This window comes from Clinocottus analis, unplaced genomic scaffold (genome assembly GCF_023055335.1).
Source record: "Clinocottus analis isolate CAN_PGR_092001 unplaced genomic scaffold, fCliAna1.0.p SCAF_19, whole genome shotgun sequence".
In the NCBI taxonomy this organism is placed as follows: Eukaryota; Metazoa; Chordata; class Actinopteri; order Perciformes; family Cottidae; genus Clinocottus; species Clinocottus analis.
The window spans coordinates 13,049,788-13,068,542 of NW_027175920.1; the positions used below are offsets into that span (position 1 = coordinate 13,049,788).

An 18,755-nucleotide genomic window follows, 5' to 3' on the forward strand; every position below is an offset into this window, starting at 1 on the left:
AGTATAAATGTTAAATCATTGTTTTTTGGCTGGGAGGAGGTATTCTTTTGCAAAAGGCAAACAAATTAAATATTTTTATAACCGAGCATGGTTTTTGTAGACAGTGTCAGCATTTTCATAAAAAGGTACTTTTAGTGATGTGTTTTCACGTTGTCTGTCGGAGTGCACTTAAAGGTAAAGCTAATGGTCGCCGATAAGACGGTTCATTAAACATCCAGTCTCTTCAGTTGTGCAGAGTCCGTGCGATGTGATGTACCGAAGAAGCGTCTCCTCGTTTTGTTCACCTGCGTATTTACTAATCAGCAGCTGTGCTTGGAGACGCCCTGCCCCCGCACGGTCCAGGCACCAAGAACGAGCGCTTCATTGTATTGCTTATGTGTTCGTTAGCATCCAGTCCCAAGGGACACGTCTCAACCTGTGAATATGATGTCGAACAAAGGTTATTTCTTACGGAGACAGGGTTGAAAAAAACAATTAACCTGCTACAAGTCAGTGAAGGGCAATTGTAGTGGTCACCACGCCAGCTGATCGCGAGCGCTAGTTAGCTCTCAAGCTAACGGCGAGCTACGAAGACCTGCTTTCCAGTTTCTATCGCGCGTGTCTCACAGGCAGGGTGAGATAATCCATGTGGTGTATTTGTGAAAAACAATTACATTATAAAATAGATATAACTGTGAATTATTAAAAAATAAAAACAGCTATAGCTTCTTCTGTTTAGGCCAGCAGAGAAAGCCTATTTGGCCGCTGGTACAACAATACTGTTGAGTTTATGAGTACCATTTAGCATTTATTCTAAGAGTTCACATCCTTTAAACCATGCGAGATCTTTAAGAATGAATGTTCCATTTGCATATAGGCGTGCGTGTGTGTGTGTGTGTGTGTGTGTGTGTGTGTGTGTGTGTGTGTGTGTGTGTGTGTGTGTACCATGCTGGTACGCCTCCAACGAGTCCGTCAGAGAGCTCTGGCTCTTGCCATGTCAACAGATGGCCCTCGACTTCCAAACGGGCTGAACAGATCGACACTGCAGCCCGAGCTCGCTCTGGCTGGGTCAGCCCCCACGCGAATAAGACAGAGTTCACTCTCTCATCACACTCGCTCATCACATCGCGCCCTGAAACAGTCATCTCCATCAAGGAGTGCATGTGCACGGACAGAACAGCTGCCACCAGCGTAGGCGTCCTCATGTTTACTGTTTACGGCGTGGTTTTTTGAAGACTGGATCATTATGGCCACGGATGTCATAACCTTTGAATATTCACTGTTGGTGCGTTCAATCCAACATTCAATTGAGGGTAAAGAGTAGAAGCACAGTGAAACATGCTGATGGAAGCTGTTTGCAAAATGAACAAGCCTCTTACGGAGCATTACATCCTCTGAAACAGTAGCGTATTATCTTTGCTCGTGCATTTTATGTCTTAATGCAAACCAAAAATATGAACATTGCCCAAGTAATAAAAGTCATGATGAATTGACAACATCTGCTCATATTAAACCTCATTAGAATACTCCAGTCTTACATTGTAGGATTACAGACTTCTCCCTTGGCAAGAAATGTCTTTGTGAAACTTTAATAATCCCAAACGCCGGTCAGACTTACTTTGAGGTTCGCACAGTTTTCCAAACTTTTTAAAACTCTTTTTTTTTTAAAAGTCCAATAGAAGGGGGGCTTTTAAACTTCGTGAACGGTGTTGTCTTTTGCAGAAAAGTGAGCTTACAAGTCTGCCGATAGCAGCTGATGCGGACAATGTGTCTGTCGTTCCTCTCCATGCAGATTCATAAATCCTCATCACCTTGAGGTCGGTAAACAAAAGTCCTTTCATATGTTCTGCTGTTAATCTCTGTTGTCACTACACGGCCAGCAGTCAACAACAACACGAGGATAATAGGATCATCTCCTCACTCATCGGCACAACACACACAAACACACACACACACACGTACACAGACACACACACACAGACACACATCCAAAAACATAAGTGTGGGTAAATGCAAAGCAGCTTGACATTCCATGAATAGCTGTTCTTCATCTACAGGCACTCACACACACACACACACACACACACTCACACACACACACACACACACACACACACACTCACACACACTCGTAAGCCAGCCGGTGCCAATCCTCATCTGTATCTGGGTCAGAGCTAACAGAGATGAATCTTACTGAAGTTTGCACATTGCTCTCTTTCTTTCTTTCTTTCTTTCTTTCTTTCTTTCTTTCTTTCTTTCTTCTGTTCCTCAGTTGCAGAGATGTGATTAATAGCACCCGTCCTTTAGAAGGGGAGGATGAATATAAAAGGCAGAGGAAGGGAGGGGGGATTCTCAGAGGAGTATGAGTGACGTAACTTGGCCAAGAAGTCTCAGAGTTGCAGATCGAGGGGAGTAGAAGTGTAACGCCACGAGGGGTAGGTGGTGCTGTTAAGTGACGGAGTCAATCGTGACGAATCTTTCATAACTTTTGGCGGTCAGCGTGCGACTGGAAACCATGTTAATGGAACTGCTCGGGGGCGTGCCGCTGGATGTCTTGGTTTCATATCAGAGAGCGAGCTAATGAGGCAAATTTGCCTCCTGGGTGACATTATAAATATACGGGCCGATGACGGATATGTACTGTGACAGAAACAGAAACGAATGGATGGTGTTGATACGCCTGACAAAGGCAAAATCGAAAGTAATATAGGGGACTAATGAATTTCGTTAATTTCCACAGAAAGTAGAACGTTGTAACATTAATAATTGCTGCGAAAGCGCGTAGAGCGTTTGGCGAGTTTGATTGAAAAACTGTTTTTGCGGGAGAAAAAACTGCCCCGACAAGGCTCACGCTGAATGTTTCATTTGGGGAACTTTCCCCCATGAATATTTCATCTGCAGAAAGCAGAGCGGAGTGGCAGACCCGTCCCACCGTAGAGCTGCCGCCGCTCTCCGTGTTATGCTGAACTTTCCTTCCTTTAGGCGAAGCAGAGGAGTTTGTTCAGGGTGCAGGCGCTGACGTGGCCGTGCTTCAGCGATGGCGGTGATCACCGTTCAGCAGACGTACTGTTTCGGGTGGTAGCATGCTGACACTGAAGCTGATGGGAAGGTCGTTGGTTTGGTCCTAAATTATTGGATAGTTGGTGGCGTCAGGTTGTAAGGTAAAGTCGCACACGAGGGGAACAACGATGTCTGGACCAAACTCCAATGACGATCAGCCCAATGGCTGTTGAGATGTTTCACTCAAATCCGGTAATATCGACCTGGCGGTGCTGTAGAGGAAAAGTCAGAGGATCACCAGAGGATCACTTAAGCCACTCGGCTTCATTTTTTGGGAAAACCATGATTGTCATTGATGTTCAAAAATGTCACAGCTTTCCTGAACAAAAACTATGACAAAAGATGTTCGACAACAAATGAGACGATGGCGAGAAGAACCTAGCACATCATAAACAAGCCAATATTATATCAACGTGCACAGTTCAGTGTCTCATGCTACTAAAATAGTTACACTTTAACAGTAAACAATAAAATGCTCAGACTGTCGGTCGATTAAAACTTGATGGGATGAGGTTGATGAACTATGATCAAGATTGACGGGGACATTTGACACAGGACGAGGACCGAGGCCGTGGGTACACTTGTCTTTTCAATGGGACTTGTGACAACGGGAACGAGACCACGTGAGCGTGCGGTCCGGCCGATCGGCTCCCAACGCGAGCAAGATCCCATCTCGGTCTCGTACAGACCTTCACACCTGATGATCAAGTGATGGGATGTCAAAAAGTTGGAAAGGAAAAGACAAGTGTAACCAAGGCCGAAGACGACGTCTGCAAAATGAACACTACGATCCATCCAATAGTTGTGAAGCTGTGACGTCGGGACCAAAGTGCAGGAGCAACAGACCGAGCAACAGACCGAGCACCAGGCCAACGGCATCATCCCCAGAGTCGAGCTACAGATACAATTGAGTGAGGATTATTTCTCCAGTTCAGCTGATTTCAGAGCTCAGCCACAACTCACCTCGGCTCTCTCTCGAGTTTCCCTTTCCTCTTTCCCTCTATCGCATTTCTGTTTCTTTGCCTTTCTCCGAGCAAATTTCTCAACAGACAAGACTTAAAAGATGGATCTGTTTTTGATGGACGTCCGGTTCTGCGTTAGTACAGGAACTTGTGAATATTTGGGTTCTTACACTCACCGAGGGAGGCTCAGATATTGATACCATCTACCTGACGAGGACTTGACAGGCACCGAGTCGATATCGCTGCTCCGGGTGTAAACCTGGAGTCCGCAGAGGGAGGAAGGGTGACACACTTTGTCATTATACCGTTGAAAAGCTTCCCATCGGTCTGTACCTTGTCATCAGTGTTATCCCTGTTGCTCCGCCCTCCACTCACGCCGTCCAATCGCTTGCCTTCACCATTCAGTCCCCCATTTCAATTGGTCCATCCTGCTCAAGTATGACTCAGAAAGAGGTGTGTCAGTCTACTATGTGAACCAGCACTATGTGTGTGTGTTTGTGTGCGCGAAAGAGCGCAGATGAACGCGCGTGGTCGTTTTTGTGTGTGTGTGTGTGTCTACGCGTTATCATGCCCTGTCATTTTGGATGATGTCATGTTTCCTTCTTTCTTTGCCTGTTTTCTTCTGGACTCCCTCAATTTGCTCTGCTGCTCCTCTCTGTTGTCCCCCCCCCCCCCATGTTTAATTCATTTCTCTTTTCTATCGTGTTCTCTCTGTATCCGTTTGTCTTTCTCTCTGCTGGATATTTAAGAAATTCAGCAGAGCACTCGGGAATTCCAGTTAAATCTTTCATTTTTGATTGTTTCACAGCGACTGTTTGTGTTGACAAATGTTTCTCTTTTTCTTTTCTCTTTTTTTAAGACTCAGTGTTTGCTGGATTTCTAAATTGGACGTCCGGGTCCTTGACATTGACACACTTTTCCAGGCACACACTGAGTCTCAAGGTTTACTACTGAGCCATTCACCATGAAGGACGGGGGCGTAAAAGCAGCCGCAGCATCCAACCTAACTGCCTCAGAAATTAACATTTTTTAAACGTTTCTCGCCGATATTTTACTAATTTCCATCCCGATCTTTCACCTAAAAGTGCCCTGTTGCTGCTTTTACGGCCCTCTGCCCTGCCCGTTCTTTCACAGCCACTCTTTTTTGTCGTGTGGGTTTCAAACTTTTAAAGTCCCTACATCTCATCCATTTCCCGTCAGCCATACCTATCCGCACTTCTCACCCGAATAGTCCAATACCCGTAAATCTCTGATGGAACTACCAAACCCATAAAGGCCTTCGGAGACATTCAGAGGGGATCCGGCTAAGCGGAAACCATTGCACCAAAGAATCGAAGCTGTAGCAGTGTCTCGTGTTGTTTTAAGATTCACGGTGAGGCCCCGCTTTTCATCGGAGTGTAGCTGGCACGGCATCCTTTCCACCTCACAGGCTCCCGTAGACACCGCCACTCGATCACCGCATTCTGGTGCCGCTGTAGGTCCACTCCGTTCCAGACCCATTCTCCACATATCCAACCCAACCTGCGCTCACCCACGCGGTCACGGTACAGCCATGGTTCCCTCTCATCGGCAACCACAACCGAGGACCCTTACTGTGTCTGTATTTCCCAACAAAGACCGCCTCGGAAATGTATGGAATATGTTTTGGAGCGTGGCCGCGTCCAAAAGCAACTCCCAGGCCGAATCTCCGGCCCTTGACCTCCTCACCACGCCCGACGGTGAGCTCAGAGTAGGCGTCCACGCAGGGGGAAGGTGAGTACTCCGGATGGGCAAAAAAAAAAGAGGAATGAGGCTCTTGGGGTTGTTTTTGGACAGGGAATTATTTACTGTCTTTTGGTTTCTCTCACATGTTTTTTCCTTCTTGCTGTGGGACCTCAGGCAGACTTTCAACGGGGCTTCTTAGATCTCCTCATGTCGTTAGTCTGTGAAGTCATTCAGGAAAGAACGTCCACGCGGTCCCGCTGCTTTGCGATCCAGTTGAGCTGTTTCGGCGTACACGGGGAACATTTCCCAAATGTCTTGTGCAGTTCACAAAACCGGTGGCCCAGATGAAGCAACCATGATTTATTAACCACGGGCCGTCTAATTCCTGAGCACTTTCGGTATCACTCCGCGTCTGAGTGGAAAATGTTTGACTAATGTGTTGCCATGTTTGCTTAAGCGGCGGGGTCACAGGGGGGGCACTTCTGCGAACATGAGCAGGGCGACGGATGCAAAGCAACAATTCAGCTGCTGAAAGAGCTCCTGGCAACCCAAAGTCAGGGGACCGGAGAAAGTGGAGCAACTCCACCGCGCCAAGCAAAACACACCTCCACGAGAGAAAAAGACAACCAGTACAAGCCAGTTACCCAAGTATCAAAGTATCCGAATGGCACTGGACAGCTTTTCAGGTGTTGCTCAATAAGGAGCCAAATAATTATATAAATTATATAAATGAAATATTACATTTAGCAACAATACTAACTGCGGTTACACAGCCACCACTTCAGTGTGTGCAGGGGCCTGATATTATCATTAATAATACAAAAAATTACATAAGATTTCATCTGGGATCTCCATCGCTCCGTCGCTAAGCTTTTGGTGGAGGGCGTCCGGGTTGCGTTGGGACAACAACCTCGTGCCGCCTCCTGTCATCATTCATTTTAAATGTCGGTGACTTCATGATGATGTAAATTGTGATTTTATTCGCCTCGCAATGCAGCAGCTCGGGAGGCACTGCCGCGTGTTTATGAGCCACGTGTGAATCGCAATTGGGCGGTTACAAAGGCAGCGGGATCCAGTGGACATTGGACCCCCCCAAAACAAATCGGATTGGTCACGACCCGGCTGAGCACAGCTTGTTTTTGCGGGTCACCCAAGAATACGATTTTGCCACAAACAAAAAATACATCCAGCGTAGGTTCTATGAATGAGTTATTGAACATACCGAGATCTAAGTCCCCATGAGACGATGGTCCTGTGTGGTCCGTCCAACGTGCACACGACTGGTGTGAACGACGAGGATGGAGAAGCAGAGAGCCGGCCTCGTAACCACAAACCTGCACACAGAGGAGGTTTGCAGCGTGTGAACCTCGGCCTCCTCCCTCTGTCAGCGTGTCAGCGTGGAGACTGCCGCATCAGCGAAGGAGAGGAGAGGATCGAAGAGGAAGGGGGGGGGGGGTGTGGATGGGGGAAAGGCAGCAACAGTGGGCGCTAAATCATTTTCTACAATCCGCTCAATATCTTCCCCATCTGTTGCTACCTTTCTCGGAATAAAAGAATCTAAGAAGATTGCGATGCCAGGAGATGCTCATGCGTTTTCCTCTGCGGAGGAAAGAGCAGTGGAGCAGGAGAACTGGGGCAGCCGTGTAATCTGGCTCCCTTAAACTTTCACGTCGTTCCCTTCTCCTCTAGAGACGAGTTCAGCCAAAAGGTTTCTGTCTCTCTCTTTTCCATTTCTCCTCCAGTAAATGTCTCGTCCGGTCTCGCCCCCTTCGCCCCATCCGTAATATTAAGGAAGAATCTGCCGTAGTTATTCCAGCCGTCACCATCCCAAACCCTTTTTCTGGGCGTCTAGATGGGCGTGCAGGTACGCCGTGCTCGAGAGAAACAAAGTTTTAGAAACAACGTATTTAGACGAATGGGGGAGTGCAGAGGAGGAGGTGAAACATAAGGGACTGCTGGTGTGTGTGTGTGTGTGTGTGTGTGTCTGGCGGCACACCTGCAGACAGGAAGTAGAGCAGAGTAAAAAATAATGTCTGCTCGTCGGAAGTTGATGGAGCATCTCCGTAAGTAGGGACTCCCAGTGAGTGAACCAAGTTGTTGCATTCCACGACGGCAATAGCTAACGGCCCCGATGCAGAGACGAGCCAGACTCCCCCCTCGGTGCTTTGAATCGGCTTCATCATTGTCTACCCGTAAAACAAACCAAAACTTACCGCCTCGTTAATAAAAAACAGCTGACAAGCTGAGGAAGTGTTGCTGGGGTTGAGCGCGCCGTCTTGTTTTAGTGCCTGGTGTTTGATAGGACAGACCACAGCACACCAGAGGCCGCGTCGTTTTCCCACTTCCCGCCACGCACGTCTCTGTCGGCGCTCGAGGGGCAGCAGGCAAACACCCAACGGCGGCATTCCAGTCCATCTCCCCTGTCGCCAATATCAATAATCACCTTTCAGCAAGAATAATTAACGTGGAGGGCAACTCCTCAACTGGCGATGCTCAATTCAGCCTGGTGCCTATCCTCAATGTTCACCTGTTTAAATGATTGGACAGGAAACTCTACTGAGGCCCCGCCCTGTTTCCTGAGCTCCACCCTGGTTTGGTTGGCTGTTTGCTGCGATGCAACAAAGTCCACAAAGTCTTCCAGACCGTGATTAATTCAGGATAATATACATTTGTGATCCCCACTTGGAGAGACCAACTAGGCACCATGAAGTATTCATGATACATTTGCAGTAATTAGTCAGATTTAACACTTTGGAAATGTGCATTGCACAAAATGTGCCTTGTTTTTTACTTTGCCTTTTTGTGAGAATGGTCCTAATTTGTTCATCCCACTTATTATTTGAGTACCGGCCAATTTGAAAACGAGTCAGCGAGGACAGACTTCCCCTGTGAATGAAGCGGCAGCTCGGTCTTCCAGCTCAGGTCAGGAGGACGCTTTGGGGCCCGATTAGCAGAGCGAGCGAACGAAATCCATACGGAGCAGGCGTCTGCAGGCCGGCTCATATCGCTGGTTGAGGAGGAGTCCCCCAAATACAAAGCTAGCACGCTGGTGGAATACCCACACTCCCGGACACTGTGATAGTCGTCCGTGCTCTCCGCTCGTCGTGTCCCCGATGGGACTTCACTCAAGAGGCAAATTTCAACCCCTGAAGACTGGAGTGGGCGGCGTATCCTGTTCAGAGTCTGCTTGCTCAGCTCCCCTGCCTCCCCTGATCTCTGGAGGAGGAGGAGGAAGGAGGAGGGAGGTTCACAGATACAATAGGGAAACCACTCTGCACACACACACACACACACACACACTCACACACACACACACACACTCGTGGGAATCGTTCCAGACGAGCACAGCTGCCGCCGCAGCAGCACACCTGGGCTAATTGGGCTGAGAGGGAGAGCTCACAGCACCTGAAGGACGCTCGCGTCTGAGTGTGTGTGTGTGTGTGTGTGTGTGTGTCTCTCCACCCTACTTCCAGCGTGACCCAGAGCCTCTCCTTCGCTGGTAAGGTGATAGATGGTGCGAGCGCTTCCTCTCTCTTCCTCATCCTCACCTCCCAGCCCATCCATCCATCCATCCTCTCCTGGAAGGAGGAGAGAGGTGAGGAACAAAGTGATGGATGGAGGGCGAGGGGAAACTTTTCTCGTGTGTTCTGTTCTCCTCCTGAGAGGACAGAAGTGAAAGAAGTAAGTGGGGGTGACGCATGATGTTCAGAGAGACAGAGGGGGTAAAACAAAAAGTGGCCAAATCTCTAGACGGGGAAGTCTAGACAGCAGCCTCCTCCACAAAGTCTTTCATGCACACACACACACACACACATGTCGAGCAGGGCTGTTTATCTCCCATCACACTCGCTCACAGGAGAGTCAATTTCAACATTTCTCTAATCCGAGGAGATGAAATTTGATTTGATTAGTCACAACAGGAGGGCTTGGCTGCGGTCTCTCTTTCTCTCCGTCCATTATCTGATCCGCCTTCCCCCTTTCTTAATGTCTTCACACCTCTCTTCACATGTCTCTTCTTCTCACTGTGAGTCAACCGCCTTGAGCGACTTGAGTGCGAGGAGGGTGTCGTCGTTGTTTCGCTAACCATTTTATTTTCATTTTTAAAAGCGGCTTTCGGAGGCTCCAGCCCTCTGCACACGAGGTCTACTGTACAGTGTCCCAGTCTATTACCTCCTATCTCACTGTATGGACGCTACCCCCCCCTCTTCCTCCTCCTCCTCTCCCCTCCCCCCACTACTTCCCACTTCCAACAGAAGCTCAGAGTAAGCCCTACTACTCAGATTACTCCCCCACTCGCCTGCTCATCCACAAGATGTGCACCAGCACCTACCTGGACCTGTTCATCACCATCATCATAGGGCTCAACGTCATCACCATGTCCATGGAGCACTACCAGCAGCCCAAGGTCAGATCTGGGGGGAGGAAGGTGGGGTAAACAGGGTCTCTCTGCTTTCACTGGTCATGCCTGCGCTTGAATAATACTTTATAATTTGTTCTGGGGTTTGTCTTATGTCATTGAAGTCACATGTTGCTCTTAGTGACATGTATGTTTGCTTCTTTTTTGGGGTGAATATTGCCAGAGAATCTGCAAAATATCTGCTTTGGGTTTTAATATAAAATGTAATATTCATTTAGAGCTCCAGGTTTATGGCTTCACAGGACTTCAGATAGTGTCAGAAAGGCAAGCGGTGCCAATGATAATAAAAGGCCAATCATAAAAATGAATCTCAAAAACATCATTACTAGTTCTTTAAACAAGGATGAGAAAGGGAACAGACAATAAAAGAATTGGAGAGCCCTTCTAAGAAAGTCAATGGTGGACTGACTATAAAAGAGCGATCAAAAACAATAAATATGAGATTATTACACAGCCAATAAAAGAGAGAAAAACACATTCTGGTACACCCAAAAGGTAATACAAATCACATGTATCCTCAGTATTCACACCTAGGTCTGCTATGAATACTTGGGATTTATAGCCAGCATGTTAATCGCCAGCAGGCAGCTGTTCCAGCTGGAATTTGTCTTTTGTCCCTCAAATTAGAAATATTTCTAGCGTTTCCACAGATTGTTGGCCACCTGCTCAGAAGTGATCAGAACCCTGAGGTGAAGGTAGAATAAAAGATGGCTGAGGGAGGTGGAGGGAGAGATGGTACTTAGCAAAATGCCACAAGAGTAAAAGAGACAAAGTCCCATTTATCCAGAATGGACAAAAGTTGTTCACGAAACAGAAGTTTACCAGGTAGAATAGAAAGTCTTTAGATACAATAGAAGGTAGTTATGTAAAATACACAGTGTTTGGGTACAAAATAAAAGGTCTTTAGGCACAATAGAAGGTTGTTACAGTGAAAGAGCAGGTTGTTGAGTAGAATACAAAGTATTTTGGTACAATAGCAGGTTGTTGAGTAGAATACAAAGTATTTTGGTACAATAGCAGGTTGTTGAGTAGAATACAAAGTATTTTGGTACAATAGCAGGTTGTTGAGTAGAATACAAAGTATTTTGGTACAATAGCAGGTTGTTGAGTTGAATACAAAGTATTTTGGTACAATAGCAGGTTGTTGAGTAGAATACAAAGTATTTTGGTACAATAGCAGGTTGTTGAGTAGGATACAAAGTATTTTGGTACAATAGCAGGTTGTTGAGTAGAATACAAAGTATTTTGGTACAATAGCAGGTTGTTGAGTACAATACAAAGTATTTTGGTACAATAGCAGGTTGTTGAGTAGAATACAAAGTATTTTGGTACAATAGCAGGTTGTTGAGTAGGATACAAAGTATTTTGGTACAATAGCAGGTTGTTGAGTAGAATACAAAGTATTTTGGTACAATAGCAGGTTGTTGAGTAGAATACAAAGTATTTTGGTACAATAGCAGGTTGTTGAGTAGAATACAAAGTATTTTGGTACAATAGCAGGTTGTTGAGTAGAATACATATTCTTACGGTACAATACATCTTTCTTGGCTAGAATATAAAGTCTTTGGGTAAAATAAATGTGTTTTTAAGTAGAATAGATAGTCTGAAGGTACAATATGTGTAGAATACAAAGTAGTCTTTTTGTACAATAAAAGATTTTTGACTGGTTTTCTATCTTCATTCAAGAGTGTGTTCTTTTAATTTGAGCGCAGGACTCACTGATTTTGTAATGTTTTCCCTCAAAACCATTCGTTTAGTGAAAAAAACAACCTGCTCTTGAATAGAGAAAGAAAACAAGCTCCATCAGTGTTGGGTAAAGTGGGTATTTAAGTCAGGGGTGTTAAGGATTTCACTATTTGTAGCAAATGGTTATACAGTTGATAATATATCGTTGGGCTGAATGGAGAGTAATTGAGTAAACGGATGTATCACAAACTAGAAATAGCTGTGAGTCCATGACCAGTCAGGAGTCAGTGAAATCCCTCTTGACCACCAGCTCTCTGCTTGTCTCGCCACTAAAGGTCAGGTTTTACATGCAGATGGGCACTGTGAATTCTCCCACAGGCTAAAATGGACTCTTACATTAAACTGGCCTTTTCCTGGATGGTGAGGGAGGGGCCGCACAATGTGAGTGTTAGGAGAATAGCTCATTCTGGAAAAGAGGACAATATGGACCTTGAGGACTGTGAATGCAGGATTTAGACCGCAAAGACATCCACCAAAGCAAGTCAATTACTTCACCTGATTGGCATTGGAGAATTGGTTTCATTTTTAAAAAGTGTACCAATAATAGATTTGAGATACTTTCAGAAAAGTTCCAGCACATTTCGTATAACGAGAGACAATGAAATCCACAGCTCATCCTGCTAAGATACCACGATGAGATGACACATAATGCTCGCTCTACTGACGATGGATACTTATGTTTACTGTATTAATCTTTCATATTTCTCTCCCTGACATCCTCAGGAGCTGAAAAAGGCGTTGACGATCTGTAACTACATCTTCACCGTCATCTTTGTCCTGGAGTCTGTCTTGAAGTTGGTGGCGTTCGGCTTCCGACGCTTCTTCAAGGACAAGTCAGTGCTCAATTGCCGCGATCCCCTTAAAGGAACAGTGTGTCCGACTTATGGGGATTTATTGGCAGAAATGGAATATAATATTCATGTTTTCATAAGTGTATAACGTCAGAACCAGCTCCTCGTATCTCCTTCGGACGAGGGCTCTCTTTACAGAGTCCGCCATCTTTTCTACAGTAGCCCAGAAGGGACAAGCCAAACACTGGAGCCTCTCATACGTAACCTGAAGGCCAGCATACTTCCTACATAATTTCATACTGAAACACGCTTGGTAAAGGGGGGATCGAGGGCAGGGGCTAACCAAACCGCTAGACGGCACCTCATCATACACACTGGCCCTTTAAATGGCGCCTTTGTTAAACATCGCCGACAAAGATCCGTCAAAAATCCTATGAAAAAACATTTAACTTCCAGTGTAAGGCTTTGAGGCGTTGGCGGACGTGCTGTTGTAATGGAGCGGTGGTTAAAGGTACTGCTCTTTAACCTCTGAGTCATGTGGAAAATGTGAGGCAACGTTCAGAAAGCTTAAATGAGCTTTTTTTTTTTCTCTAACGGGCTCCAGTGGATGGTTCTCAGCGAGGCCTGTACGAATACAAGCGTCCTCGTTAAACACCCATAAAACACGCTGCCTCAGATGATTTCATAGCTTTGAAATCCCTGGCTTCCCGCTGAAAACCACACAATAGCACACAAACACAATCGCACAACAGCACAAATGTATGCTAGCACACGTGCGATGCACACACACACACGCACACGCACACACACCTCAGTGGAGGCGTCATGTCTCTGGAACAGCGCTGACCACCAGGAGCTCCTTGATGTCCACTCTCTTTGCCAGAGTTGGACTATAAATCCTTTTTTGCATTTGGCAGTGGTCCAGGTTGATATCACCGCTATACACATGAACTCACACACAGGTACACACCAACACAACGCTCACCCAAGACCCTGAGGAATCATTTGAAGATCTGATTGGATTTTAAGTTGATGTTCTAGCGTGGAGTCGCACACTTTGAGTGTCTAATTAAGGACGTTAAGGAAAAGCTCCAGAAGGGGGGGGGGGGACTCTGAAAGCTGCTCATGGAGAAGCCACAATGGGCATTGATTAGTACGACCACCCACCACCGACTTTTATTCTCCCATTTTGTTCCAGACGTTTGGCTGGGAATTCAGATTTTGAGCACTTTGAAGTCACGTTACAGTACCTGGGAGAGCGCTCCTGATCTGAGTCTGCCGTGTCGATTCTTACGATACCCTCCAATTGAAATGACACCGTTGCTGCTTCTCTAATCGGCCTAACAACACTAAAACATTCTGCACACTCCGATGCGTCCAGAAAATTGGCTCTAAATTGGAAGTTTATGTGATTAGTTAGCTGTGTGTGACAAACACAGTAGACTTTAAAGGTTGTAAAAAAAAGAAATGTGCGTCGTTTGCTCCACTAGCAGTCTGCAGCTCGGATTCAGTTACATTGAATATGTCTTCAAACCAAGATATAAAACGTGTGCATGTATAAATAGCAGGTGCTGTAAGGGAATCTCAACGTATTTGTTCTGAAGTCAAAATGAAGTTGTGTGATCAGATTTGTGGCTCTTGATCCAGGTCTTTCAACCAGAGTTCACACCGCTCTACAAACAGGACCTCATAGGTTTCAAGTGCAAAGAAGTGGGATCGACGGGGTGTGTGTGTGTGTGTGTGTGTGTGTGTGTGTGTGTGTGTGTGTGTGTGTGTGTGTGTGTGTGTGTGTGTGTGTGTGTGTAGGTGGAACCAGCTGGATCTGGCCATCGTGCTGCTGTCCATCATGGGCATCACTCTGGAGGAGATTGATGGCAACGCGCTGCCCATCAACCCCACCATCATCCGCATCATGAGAGTGCTGAGGATCGCACGAGGTACGGAGCTCCCCACCTGACACACACTCTCACAGATAACACACACACACTCTTTCTCTTTCACAGCGCTGTAACTTTTAAGACGCCTTGTTAAACAGCCACGTCCCCTGAGACCGCCCATCTTTATCTCTTTTTTTTTTTTTGCATGGCTAGCCTCAGCGGGGTTCATGCAAGGTGTGAGTCGACCAGATGGCACAGAGAAACAAGCTCGACGAGGAGCTGAGAGTTTAAAATGTAGAGACAAAGACTGAGAAAATGGGAGGGATGAGGGAAGATGGCTCAGGGTGGGAGAGAGTCCAGACACATTATGGAAGAAATTGGATTAAACTCTGAGAATATGAGACGAGGCTCTGGGGGGAGTAAATGAGAGGGTGATGCATAACGTCTGACCTGACGAGTCGAAAGGAAGTGAGTGATGAGGAGAGGCATGAAAGGAAGGAAAAAAAGGTATGTCGATGGGTGAGAGAGACCAAGTGGGCGTACAGATACTCCGAAAAGAGAATAAATGGTGGCGGTGGTTTGGAATTTGGAAGGTCGAGTTAAAGAGACGGGGTGGACTCGGGCAGGAGGGAAGAAGACGAAGGGGAGAGCAGCACACTGTGCTCCGAGCTGATTACTGTCCGGGTCATTTAAGATAAGAGAAGGTCGGAGGGAAGGAAAACGGGGCGGCTCACCTGTTTCGTCTGATTACTGGACGTGTAATAGAAAAAAAAGTAGCGGGGGAAGTCGCTATCGATTAATGTCACACAGAAGACTGGGCACAAACACGCTTGTGTGTGTGTGTGTGTGTGTGTGTGTGTGTGTGTGGGAAGCCGTGATTTGGCAGGGTTCAGCAGTCGGCTCCTTTTCTATCTGGCGTCGACATGCATCTCATGTTCAGGCCGCATCACTTCCACACCGCCTCACGCTGGAACTTTCCTCGCCGACATTAATGTGCGAGTTACGTCTTCTGTCGTCTGTGTGTCTGTTTCCACATTGCACATACTGAATGAAGGAATAGTGTGAGGTGATGTGGAACTATGCTTGTCCATCATGTCTGCGGGCAACGCCGACAGCTAGTTAGCTTAGCTTAGCTTAGCTCAGCGCAAAGACTGGAAGCGGGGGGAAACAGCTCGCCTGTCTCTACTCAAACGCCTCTGCCCACCGGTACAATCCCCGTACCTAAAGGAATAATCTTTGTTTCTTGGTCCAAGCCAGAGATCTACTGGAGTTTTGTCATCACTGTGGGGTTGCTAGGAAACTAGTAGAAACTCCTGGAAATCGGCCCAGACCGTGAAAAAACTCAATTTTTTCGAGCGTCTCTACTTTTCCATCCATTGTTTGTGCCTTATCTCTCTGAGGGTACCGCCATCGATACGGCAATAGCCATCCCGGTGACCTAAAAGTAATAAAAGCCCACGCGTGACTCCACTGACGGCGCAGGATTAGCCTGTAAGCTAGGAGGATGTTGAGTCCTTTTAATTTCAAAGAAGGCGTGATGGCACAAGTCCCTTTTCTGTTATGTAAGACTGAACAATCTTCAAATTGGTGAGACAATTTTTCATTTTCTGTTTGTGCGTGTGTGTGTGTGTGTGTGTGTGTGTCTGTCCCTGCAGTGTTGAAGCTCTTGAAGATGGCGGTGGGGATGAGAGCTTTGCTGGACACCGTTATGCAAGCCCTGCCTCAGGTACAGCGTCAACTCTGTTAAATAACATCCGAATTATCTTTTCCTTCCGCATCCCTGTTTTTATTTCTTTTATACATGGAACTTTCATAACACGTCTCACAGAAGCCGTCTCTAAAATTACATCCCGGAAGCCTTTGCTTCCTTTTTTTTTTTTCCGGGACGCAGTCTTCAGTTTCGGGGCGACGTCGGTTCCCTTGAGCTTTTTTTTATGTTGTTGTTTTTTTGCCGGCTCCAGAGATCCTTCTTTGCATAACCACCCCCTGCCGAGAGATCGGGAAGTGAACGCAGCTCCAGGTTCTTTGTTTTGAACGGCGGTGGGTGGATTTCGGGGCGGTGGAGTTGGTAAATGAGAACAACTTGTGCGGTGTTTGCATCGAGCGAGAGAGAGCGAGAGAGAGAGAGAGAGAAATAGCGCTCGGTCCTTTCCTTCACGGCGTTCCTTAATACTACCTCTGCACTGCCGCTCGTTCCAGGCTAATTCCTCCTGGAGCTCCTCAGAAGTGTTCATGATTAATACATCCCATAATAGGCGGCGGTGGGCGTGGGAGCAGGTTGCCACATGCTGATTAGCATTGACAGTGGCAGCGGCAGCCACAAATCCTCAAGCCTGTCATCACCTCAACCCACCTCTGCATCAAGGCACTGACTCCTTATTGCCGCTCTTGTCCAGGTTTCTACGTTTGTTTTCTTTTTACTCCATTTTGTGTTCGCCTTCTTACAAGTTGATGATCCGCGAAAAGAAGCTGGAAATAAAGAAACAGCCGTGCTCTTGCGTCTCAGTGTGATCGACTGAGACAGCCACCACGTTTGAGGAGCGTCACGTCGTCTTGGACGGCGGGTTCAGCTGCAGCTGCTGGAGTCTGATCTTCCCGAAACACAGCAGAGTATCGGGGACGAGAGATTTATATCTCCCAGCTCGATATACGTCTAATACAACACGTTGAGAACTCGTGAAAGGCTTTTCATGGTCTTGGTAATGTTTTTGACCCGGGTCAAACGTCTAATGTGTGTGTTCTCTGGGTTTATTGTGTTGAGATCATCCAGCTACAGCTCACAGCCTTCTGACGGTGTGTGTACTCCCTGAAAGCCTTTGTTCTTCTGCAATTGAACTGAGAAGATAAGCCATCTTTCCACCCGGAGGGACAAAGGAATGAGCCCCGGGGCCGCTAACGTCAGTGCACATTACAGCAGCATCCCAGAACAGCTCCCACGCAATGGGAAAACAAGCTACTACTCATTACTAGAGAGTTTAGCCGCGCATGCTAATATTCGCAGCTCGCGTCAACGCAGACAAACACACAGTGAGATCCGTTTCCTTACGTTTCTCTCCTGGTTTTTGGGGTTCGGACCTTTTAAAATGTGGCGTCTGCCTCTTACTTACAGCCTTGGATTGCTCGCCGCGTCGCCGCGTCGCCGCGCAGAGCGTCGCCACAGCTGGACAAGCCGGCCGTGCCCAGTTATGGTCGCTAAGCTGTAATTGGACGGTCGCTGCTGTTGTTTTTCTTCCCCTCTTGGCCGCTTCATCACGACCCCACTTGTTTGTTGTCCCTCGTTATTGGTTTATTTTGCCAGGGATTTCTCTCCTCTGACTAATCCCTCTCTCTCTCTCTCTCTCTCTCTCTCTCTTCCTCTCTCTCCCTCTTTCTCCCCCTCTCTCTCTCTCTGCAGGTGGGGAATCTGGGTCTTCTCTTCATGCTTCTCTTCTTTATCTTCGCGGCGCTGGGGGTGGAGCTGTTTGGCGACTTGAGTAAGGGAAACACACAGAAACACCACGCGGGCATGCACAGAGTCTTTAATTCTCCCCTCTGTGGGTTTTAATCTATCCGATGTTAATTGCTTTCCAAAGCTCTTTGTTGAAATGCCATATTGATTTCTCTTTTTCACATTCTCGCTTGTTGCTTTCAGACTAATAAACTGCTATTATGGTTATTAACATTTAATTGCCAAGTCCCGATGTTGTTACAACTCTCTTTGTCTCCCCCTTTCTCCTCTACTGTCTGGCCATTCCTCCTCTTCCTCCTCCTCCTCTTCCTCCTCCTCTCCTCAAGTCTGCGATGAGTTACATCCATGTGAAGGTCTGGGGCGCTATGCGACGTTCAAAAACTTTGGGATGGCCTTTCTGCTGCTCTTCAGAGTTTCCACCGGAGACAACTGGAACGGCATAATGAAGGTGAAGCTCAAACTGCAGTTTGGGAAAACACACACACACACATTGATTCTTTAGGCACAATTCAGTGCTGTTCTTCAGCTCGAAAAGGCAGATCCTCTTTCACCCACGGGGCCAAATCACACTGCTGGACTCGCTGTACTTCTTTAGCGCTAGATTTGTCGTAATTGCTGCGTTGAGACAACCAAGTGAGTATCCGATAGGTTACCTTAAAAAGATTCCCAAACACTTTTATATGGCCGTTGGTGTGTTATCTTTGTGGCAACGATGAAGAGGATCGACAGAGCGATTACTATTCCTCCCGTTAAATGCGTTTATTTTAAATT

At 46.8% G+C, this 18,755-nt stretch overlaps 1 protein-coding gene across 14 annotated transcripts in view; it reads left to right on the plus strand.

The window, feature by feature from the left end:
• The window catches only part of cacna1g (calcium channel, voltage-dependent, T type, alpha 1G subunit), a 126,014-nt gene that overhangs the window by 94,775 nt on the left and 12,484 nt on the right, over positions 1-18,755 (plus strand). For 11 of the 14 annotated variants that reach the window (XM_068582987.1, XM_068582979.1, XM_068582986.1 and 8 more), the window contains 6 exons: positions 9,959-10,110; positions 12,592-12,701; positions 14,466-14,596; positions 16,192-16,262; positions 17,931-18,009; positions 18,311-18,432. In XM_068582987.1, coding sequence (XP_068439088.1) covers positions 9,959-10,110; positions 12,592-12,701; positions 14,466-14,596; positions 16,192-16,262; positions 17,931-18,009; positions 18,311-18,432 — 665 coding nt within the window. The remainder of the gene's footprint in view (positions 1-9,958; positions 10,111-12,591; positions 12,702-14,465; positions 14,597-16,191; positions 16,263-17,930; positions 18,010-18,310; positions 18,433-18,755) is intronic. The other 3 variants (XM_068582980.1, XM_068582978.1, XM_068582982.1) reach the window with 1 other exon arrangement.